The following is a 9,935-nucleotide window of genomic DNA, read 5'->3' as shown; positions in this document are numbered from 1 at the left end:
TAGCGGTTTCATTCGTCCGACTTTATCCGAAATAGATGGCTGCAAAATCTGATCCCGTTGAAAGAGAATAAAACTTAAAATAATAATAATAATAACAAGAAAATTAAAAAATAACAAGAAAATTAAAAAATAACAAGAAAATTAAGAAATTCATGTATTCATGCACACAAACCAAATCAAGAATTTTGTGTCAACGTAGAAACAGTATTCAGGTGATTCAAGACACAAACAAGCCCATCATTGTTCAACCCAATTTTCAAAACTGATTGAATTATTTAATAATAAATCAATGAATGAATGTCGTCGCCGGCAGGGCATTCAAAATCTGATGATAAATCCGACATGACTAAAGCCGCCGTCACCACCACCACCACCAACCCCACCAGCCCCACCAATTCTGACAATTCCGTCAAGACTTACAAGAAAAAGATGGTAAGTCCATTTATATTATTTCTTAATTTTAATAATAAAAAAATGAATATCTTTTATTCATTTATATTGTTAATTCTTAATTATTTTAAAAAAAAAATGTTTATGATCAATTCTAATGATTTATCTTTTGATTCAACGTTCTGGGATCGAAGTCAATCCTTCCAAAGATCTTTAGTTCCAAGCGAAACTCTAGACAAAACTCAGAAGATGATTTGTTACAATCAGATGCAGCTATTCTTGGTCTCTTTTCTCTCTCCCAAATATATATTATATATTTTGCACCAATAATATATATATATATATATATATATATATATATATATATATATATAGTATTCAAATATATACAATTTATTAATTTGTTTTTGGTTGTTTGGGGGACAGAATTTGATGGGAAAATTACATCAAGAAGCAAAGCTTTCCTGGAAACTTCTCCTGTCATCAGAAAAAGTTTTTCAGGTAGAATTTTTTATTTGGTGCATGCATTAGTGTTTTTATGCATTGTGCATGTGCCTCAAATCACTGTCATATTATGTATATATCATATCATCATATTATATGATATCTAATAAATTAATGTACTTTTATATTTGAATCTGGGTGATGAGTCAACCTTGTTTTTAATGCATGTTTCTTCATATGCAGCTAAAATTTCAATTATGCAGCAATATATATATATATATATATATAAATGATGCATGATATAGTGTTATATACATAGGTGAGTCAGTTCTGACTGAATCTGTGTGATGAGTGCAAGCCATGTACACATGAATCAAAAGACCAAAACCTTCCTTATCTGCGTGGCTTGTATATATGATATGGTAGCTCACCTAACTGAAGACTAAAGTATATATTGAATTTATTGATTATATATTGCTCTAGATCATTAGAATTTTGTAAGTAAAATATTAAAAAATTACTCATATTGAAAATGACCCTTAATTTGGACATTGTACTGAAAACATGTATATTATTAGACTTAGGACATGGAGAAAACAAAAATATATGTGGTACTAATTTCTAATGTACTCTCAGAAAGACACAAAGGTCATGGGATTGAAGGGCTAAACCTATCAACTTTTGAACATTCGATGGCACCGGAGACTGTAGCTAGAGATTTCCGGTATGAAAAGTGTATCAATTTTATTTATTTATTTATTTTTATGTTCGTCGTGATTAGGGTTATGTGTTGCCTTAGTTTTAATGGTGATGTGCTTCATGGTTGCAGGGTATTTGTCGCGACGTGGAATGTGGGAGGCAAGACTCCCCACCATGATCTTGACCTTGAAGATTTCTTGCAAGTGGAAGGATCCTCAGACATATATGTCTTGGGGTATGATAATTCATCACTACTCCATTTGATCAAATGTTTCATATTTACATCACTTGCATTAAAAGTGAGTAACAACATCTTCATTTAATTGTCACAACATATGGTTTCTAGCAAAATTATTAATTCGACTATTTTTTTTTTTTTTACATGTTCCATAACTATTTTCGATCATGTGTGTAAAACCGAATTAGAATCACAAATTATTATACATTTCTAAGGGATAACCATAATAATAAATTTCTAAGGAATCAATTTGTTGGTAGTTTGTGTTATGTTCAACAAATTGGCTGTTTTTTTTTATTTATTTTTTATTTTCAGGTTTCAGGAAATTGTTCCCCTAAATGCAGGAAATGTACTTGTGAGTGAAGACAATGAACCTGCAGCAAAATGGCTAGCCCTTATAAGCCAAGCACTTAACAAACCACACCATGACTCCATGAACCCTAACTCTGATTCAAGCCATGGTTCGAAACACTCACACACTAGTTCGAAGGACTCTAAGTCCCATTTCTTCCAAAAGCCATCACTAAAAGTCCTCAGTAAGAGTCTCAAGGTGGACAGCAGTCTTGTCAAGGCCTGCAACTGCCCTCTGGGCTCGTTGGTCCAAAACAGGCGGAGGCCAAGAAGTGAACCCTGCACTTCTCCTTACATCGCTCGCAATCCTGATATTGAAGACTTGCTTTCAATTGCAGAAATACCTACCTCACCTTCCTCGCCTAACGGGATGAATTACCGCATTATAGCAAGCAAGCAGATGGTAGGGATATTCCTTTCTGTCTGGGCTCGAAAAGAATTAGTTGAACACATTGGCCATCTCAGAATTTCCTGTGTAGGGAGAGGAATCATGGGCTATCTTGGCAACAAGGTTAGTTCTGATCTTTACAAGTTGTTTCCATATAAGAGGATAGACTATGGTTCTGTTTTTTTCCTCATCAAACAATTTCAGGGGTATTTTAGTAAATGAAGATGGACTAAGACTTCCACTTGGTACGCATTATGGTAAATGTAACAAGGGTCATTTTGTCCCACATCGGAATCGGATAGGAAAGAGATTGGGTATAAATGAGTGGGTATGCAGCACTACCCAATAGTTCGAGCTTTTGGGTAAATGGGTAAGCGCCCATCCGTCACAGTTGGTATTAGAGTCAAACCCAGTTCTTGATTCGGTGCCACGCCAAGCGCCCGGCCCGGAAGGCGTTCGGGTGAGTCCACCCGGGTAGGCAGGGTGGCCCAACCGCAACGAAGGCGTTGCGAGTTTGGGTGGGGGAGAATGTAACAAGGGTCATTTTGTCCCACATCGGAATCGGATGAGAAAGAGATTGGGTATAAATAGGTGGGTATGCAACACTACCCAATAATTCGAGCTTTTGGGTAAATGGACAAGCGCCCACTCGTCACAGTAAACTACTTTAAAATATTATCTTAAAATGATTATCAACACCTCATTGTTTTCAAATTTGTTACTTCATTAGGGCCTTAAGTCTGACTTATACAATTTCTTATGATTTTTACTAGATTAATTTAGTAGCCTAGTTGAAAGAGGGCCTAGTTCTCCGACCTGGTGTGCCCGTGTTAGAATTCTCCTTCTCCTAAGTTGCCAAAAAAGAATAACATGTGAGAAAAATCTTGACACTTAAAAGTAACTTAAAAGATCGGTTGTAGAATATAAAAATTCATTCAAGATATGATGATCTAAGAAAATATATACATTGAATGTTAATTCAATTTTAATTTACAATGAAGTGACTGCAGACCCTTCCATTTCTCCTTTACTTTTGTTTTTGTTACTATCATTTTTTTTGTAAGTAAAGTTATATTAAAGAAAGAACTATATAAGACAAAGGGATTTGAATCCTCTCCAATGTTAGAGAGTGTCTCATCATCCGATGATACAATCTCCGTTACAAGACTCTCTCCAGCGCGGAAGAGGATCCATACTCACAAGAGGAGCAAAGTTTCCGAAAAGGAGCAATGGCACCAATCAGAACCTAACTCACATCTAAGAGGTTACGAAAAATACGAAAAACTGGCCAACAAAAGGGAATTAAACCTGAATGATATGATATATGAATTGTGAATATATATATGCATCTCTGAAATAAATTTTAAAATTGGTTTTATTGCAGGGGTGTATATCCATAAGCTTGTCATTGCATGAAACAAGCTTTTGCTTCGTGTGCAGTCACTTGGCGTCGGGGGAGAAAGAGGGGGATGAGCTGAAGAGGAATGCCGATGTGTCTGAAATCTTAAAGGGCACACAGTTTCCCAAGATCTGCAAGAATCCAGTTCGTCGAATCCCGGAAAGAATTATGGATCATGAGTAAGTTCATGCTGCATGATCTCATCATTACTATGAGAAATTAATATCGGCTTTAATTTACTTCGTTTCTTGCATTTTTTTGTTTTTATGTAAAGTAAGATATGTGACCTTGTAAGCCTAATGTTGCAGTCGATTAATTTGGCTTGGGGACTTAAATTATCGGGTGGCTTTGAGCTATGACGAAACTAGGGTTTTGTTGGAGGACAATGACTGGGACTCCCTCCTAGAAAAAGATCAGGTTTGTTGCTTAAATAATAAAAAACATTTTATGAAATGTGAGTGATGATGATTCTTTTATATGGTTTGGCTTAGTTTCTAAAAACAGTTCTCAAAAACTTAAAACAGTTTTTAGAAAATAAAACTTTTTTAATCTGAGTTTTTTAAAAAATAATTCCAACTAGACAAGTTTATATACAATTTTACATTTCAATTCTTTAAAAATAGAAAATTGTTCTCCGAGAACTAAACCAAATAGTCCCCATTCTTCCCAAACTTGCTGTTGGGAATCCAATTCAATAATCGGATAAAATGGAATTTTGCTAGCTATAGTATATATTTATGAAGCTTACCATTTTATGGTACTTAGACTAACTTTAAGTTTCTAAATTTTGGGAACAGTTGAACATGGAGAGAGAAACAGGAAGAGTGTTCAGTGGGTGGAAAGAAGGAAGGATTTTCTTTGCCCCCACTTACAAGTACTCACATAATTCAGACTCCTACGCCGGAGAGACCGTCAAGTCCAAGAAGAAACGCCGAACCCCTGCATGGTCACTCTCTCTATCTCTAGCTCACTCTTACAAATAGAACGATACTGTTCGATTTTAAAATTTTTTATTACGGTTTAATTTCAGTTTGAAGTTCAAAAGAACTAACAAAACAAGTGACGAAGGGCATCGTTGGAAAATAAATAAAATTGAAGAAAAATATTTTTAAAATAAAATATTAAATATAAGAAGAAAAAAAAAATGTGGGGTAAAAATGTGAAATTGAGTATTTTAAAAAATTGAGTGGGGTATTTCTGTTATTTTATTTGAAACTATAGGTGATAATGTAAATTGGAAAATATTGAGTGGGGGCATTTTGAAATTTTTAATTGACATATAGGTAATAATATAAATTGGGAAAATTGAGTGGGGGAATTTTTGGAATTTTAGTTGAAACTATAGGTAATAATGTAAATTGCAAAATTGAGTGAGGACATTTTTAAAATTTTAATTAAAAATATAAATAATAATGTAAATTACAAAAAAATTCAGTAGGGCTGGGCCAGAATTGAGTCCATGCTTGGCTATATATTTGTGTATATATAAATATATAGATTGTTCATCTGTTTTATGTTATGTAAAAAATTTATGCACAAATTAAATTTTAACCATTGGATATTAAAGTATCCCACCAAAGAGCAAATGAATCAAAATACATAGAACCATTACATATATATATATAAATATATTAAAATTTTATTTTTTATTCTATTGGTATGTGTAAATATATATATATATATAGAAAAGTTCAAAATCATAGAATCAAACGGAACCAAAACGATCACCACAACCATTATACTACTTTCAACGGTTTGATTCAGTTTCAATATTTCTGGAACCATTGCGATCGTTTCAGAATGAACCAAATTCGAATTGTGTGCACTCTTAACTTTGTAAAATTGATTATTAATCGGTTTTGTATTGAATTTCAGGTGTGACAGGATATTGTGGTATGGCAACGGCATTGAACAATTATCGTATATACGTGGGGAATCAAGATTTTCCGATCATAGGCCAGTTTGTGCGGTGTTTGCAGTGGAGGTGGAAACGAGGAACAGAAGCACAAAGTTCAGGAAAGCTTCCACAAGAGCAGATTATGAAGACTGCATACCTAAAAGGCATAGCCTCTATGAGTTCTAACTTATAAGCTTGCTCCTCAAATTTTGTATATTTTTTAGGGTATTTGAGGAATAAGTTGCATGCCTTTTTTTTTAACTATACTAAATCCTAATCTGTATATCCTTTTTTGTCTCTTTTCAAAAAACGTAAGAGAAAATATATATAACTAGTAATCTGAATTTTCTAAAAATGAGATTAATTTGTATCATAACCTGTATACGTATTAGGAGATCGAAAATAATAGAAAAAACTATATAAAGCATTAGAAACTTAGCTATCAATTTTCTTGTTTAATTCACAGGAGGTACTAACTCATTAGACTATCGACATCTACGTGATAATTACAGTATTGGATCATGTTTTGTATAGTTTTTTTTTAATAATAAATATTTTTCGGAAATTCAAGCAATTTTTATAAATTTTAAAATATGTACAGAAGGCCACAGCCCATAGAAGGAAATATAAAAGAGCCCATTACGAAGGGCCAATCTGAATAAGAAGAATCCACACACATCAGGGCCTTACGCCACTTACAAACATTTGGAAACCAACAACGGTAACAAACTCTGATCCGGTGAAACAGTCATTAATGGCAACGCACACGACCAGGAGGAGGTCGGATAAAGGAAGAAGGAAGATCCCAAACATCGCGGGCACGCCGGGCACACCGTGATTGATAAAGGCGAGAGTGTTTCGTGATGGAATTTGTGATTTTCAACATAACATTATTTTATTTTATTTTTTTCTTTAGAATACGTGTATCGGCCTCACAATACGCGTATCATTTAAGTTAGGGGTGCGGTTCGAAAGCGAGATCTCAAAACCTTACCTCCCAAATCACTACCAACGCTACTAGGGATGGCAATGGGGCAGGTTGGGATGGGTTTCTTAATATCCATCCCCATCCCGTTTAAATTTGACACTCCCAAAACTGCCTCATAACCGATTATTTTTTTGCCCCTAATCCTCATAACCGCCCCTTTCTCTCCCCCGCCTCGCCACTGCCCCGGAAAAAAAGAGAGAGAATATGGTGAAGGACTGATGGAGGTCGAATGATGGTGTTGATTTGCTTCATCGCTCGGTTAAGGCTGTGGAGAATTGTGGCCAGAGAAGAAGAGAGAGAAGATCTGAAGCCGTAGGATGTTCGCTTCGTCGCGTCCAGCTTTGTTCTTAGGCTCTTATCTCTCAGCTGCTGCTTTAGAAGATAAGAATGAGTAGGGTTTATTTAGAAATATATATATAATATATCATGATATATATATATAATATGTTAAATTGGTAAGTACAATAACATGACAGAGATTAATAGGAGTAATTTCATATGTAATCGGGCCGGTTGCGGGGCTGGGTACCCCGCCCCCACCCCCAATCCGGTCGATTTTTTTTTTTTTTTTTTCCAACCCCCATCTCCACCTCATTTAAATAAACGGTTCTCCAAACCCACTATGCCACTGGAGGCAACATAACATAATTTTGTGAGCTTGGTATGTTTTTTGAATAAATAATTAGAATCACGTTTGGTAATGTCCATTTTTGAATGAAAAATATAAAAATATGTTTGGTAAATAAAGTGTTATAATTTTGAAAAATGTAATGGTTAATTTAAAAATGTCATTTATATAATTTTCCCTTTAAGAGTTTTTTATATATATATTTTTTTTATTGTTCATCTTTGCAAGCCTGCAATAACCATTGTTACGTAAACATGTAAAAACACCAAATTGATATTTTTATTTTTAGTCAAAGATAGCTATAACCTCCAAAAGCTCCTCTACATTGCCAAAAAAATAAATAAAATAAAATAAAATAAAAAATTATTTTAATATATATATATATATATATATATATATATATATATATTATTAAAGATTAAAACTGCTCACACACCAAAAAAAAAAAAAAAAATAAAAAAAATTACATTTATATAAAATAAATCAAAACGTATTTCCGGGCTGTGAAATCATATTTACCTTTTGCCTTCATCAACTTTTCAAGATAAGCATGATCAATACCCTCCTAGTTTCTTTCTACTTTTTTTTTTCGTTTTATCTTTTTAATTTTCTTTTTCCATTCTTTAATTTTTTGTGAAGCATGACTATCAAAACCATATTTTAGGACTTTTCTGCGTATCAATGAAGCCAATTTTAATAATCATTCATCCCACCACTCGTGTAGAGCATCTTTATCATCATTCAGCTAAAACCAAAAGAGCTGTTAAAAGTTAAAAATAGTGAATGGAAATCAATTTCAAATCATGAACCTATAATTACCATCTCTTTTGCAAACCTGAATTAGTTACTTAAATTTGAAATTGAAAGAAATTTAATTAAAATTTGAATTAAATTTTCTTCAATTATAAAGCATAAATGCTGATTAGAGTTAGTCCAATGAATTAGTACCCTTCAATTATTTCCATCTACTAATCTAACATTTAACACTTTGGATCGGTTTATTTCGATATAAAATATTTTTTTAAAAAAATATATTTTTCTTTTTCAGGTAAAATAATATTTTATTTTCACTTTTTCCATTTTTGACAAAGATCTATGTCAAGGTTAAGATCGAGTTCATCGGGCGGGACATATAAAATAACTTGTCGAAAATTGATGGATAAGTTAAATTTTATTTTTTTCTTTTTTCGTAAATATTTTACAACAACCAAAGACCAGTAAAAACATATTTTTTCAAAATATTTTATATCCAAACAAACAATGCCTAATTTTTTGCTGTCAAACGCAACATAATTTCGTTTCAATCTCCCGCTTAGATAAAATAAGAAAGTAAAATAAAATGGATATGAAAACGAGTTATAAAAAAAATTGGTATGAAAAATTAAAAGGTTGGGTCCCAAACAAAGCTAATAGAGTTTCCTTTTCATTGCTTAAAGATGGAAGCAAAAGAGGCTACTTTGGTATCTTTTAACTTGGGCACACAATCAAAGCTCAAATAAACCTCCCTTTAATTTTACTCTTTTGGTGAGGATGGCAATCCTTTTTTTTGACCAGCTATGAATGGCAAATTAAGCAAAAGGCATTGAGAATATTGAAGCAAACACAAGGGCCCTAAAAGCCACACATGGATCCACAAAATGCAACGTCATGCTCAAAGCCCACAAGATAATCTGGACACAGTATCAGTGTAGTCACACTCATTGACATGAGGTTTAGTTGGTGCCCAGGGATGGCAATTTGCCTCCCGCTCCGTTTATAACAATTTTGAAAAATCCTTTAATTTATTTCAGTGGAAATAATTTTTATTAATTAAAATTAATTTACCTTAAAAAGACGGGTACCCGTCCCATCCCGTCTCGTTTATAACGATTTTGAAGAATCGTTTAGTTTACTTAGACGGGAATGATTTTTATTAATTAAAACCCATGCGGGTTCGGGACGGGGACAGAGGTGGTCACCCCACCCCGCGCCCGCCCTATTTAAGTATGTAAATTATTAAATTATCCATATTTTATTAATATATATAGTTAGCTCTAGAAATTTTAAGTTATACTCACTCACTTTCTCAACCGTTCTAGTGAGCGGCAGAGCCTTACGAATTAAAAACGCTCATATCCTTAGAATTTTATGTTAAATTATTGATTGTCCATTTTTTTTTATGATTTCCTTAAATAAAAATAAAAAAATGAAGAGAAAATTTGAAACTAAATGAGGCGGGTGTCCGCGGGGTAAAAAAGTAAAACGATTTTGGGCAGGAACGGAGCTGGGGTTTTTAAACTGTTGTGGGAGTGGGGGAGGATATACCCACCCAAAATTGCCCCCGTTGCCATCCCTAGGCCCAGCGGTTGGGAACTCCTCGCAGTGTTAGGAGCCAGGTTTTGACCCCCCTCCCCAAACCAATCTCTCACTTCGAGACATTAACCAATGACCTAGTTGATAGAGTATTTAATTTTTTGAACTAGTGTATCCATGTTTGAGTCTTTCATAAAATTAGCCATTAATCAGTTAGAGTA

General features: G+C 33.6%; 1 protein-coding gene across 1 annotated transcript; it reads left to right on the top strand.

The window, feature by feature from the left end:
* The first annotated feature begins 297 nt into the window (after window positions 1-297).
* On the top strand, window positions 298-5,992 carry LOC132266227 (type I inositol polyphosphate 5-phosphatase 5). Its single transcript, XM_059767081.1, has 10 exons — window positions 298-432; window positions 585-672; window positions 817-891; window positions 1,471-1,558; window positions 1,664-1,768; window positions 2,087-2,633; window positions 3,895-4,088; window positions 4,218-4,326; window positions 4,707-4,855; window positions 5,785-5,992. Exons 1-10 carry the CDS (start codon window positions 298-300, stop codon window positions 5,990-5,992), a joined length of 1,698 nt encoding a protein of 565 aa, XP_059623064.1.
* Window positions 5,993-9,935: the final 3,943 nt, after the last annotated feature.

Source organism: Cornus florida, unplaced genomic scaffold (assembly GCF_030987335.1).
Source record: "Cornus florida cultivar Cherokee Brave unplaced genomic scaffold, ASM3098733v1 CherokeeBrave_3.0.0_Hap2_Chr07, whole genome shotgun sequence".
In the NCBI taxonomy this organism is placed as follows: domain Eukaryota; kingdom Viridiplantae; phylum Streptophyta; class Magnoliopsida; order Cornales; family Cornaceae; genus Cornus; species Cornus florida.
This window is presented reverse-complemented; position numbering and strand designations above follow the sequence as displayed.

Excerpts from the sequence above, each read along its gene's own strand:
- LOC132266227 (XM_059767081.1), top strand. The coding sequence starts at position 298 with ATGTCGTCGCCGGCAGGGCATTCAAAATCTGATGATAAATCCGACATG. Across the intron at positions 1,769-2,086 it reads TCAGACATATATGTCTTGGG|GTTTCAGGAAATTGTTCCCC; the intron begins GTATGATAATTC and ends TTTTATTTTCAG. Across the intron at positions 4,089-4,217 it reads GAAAGAATTATGGATCATGA|TCGATTAATTTGGCTTGGGG; the intron begins GTAAGTTCATGC and ends CTAATGTTGCAG.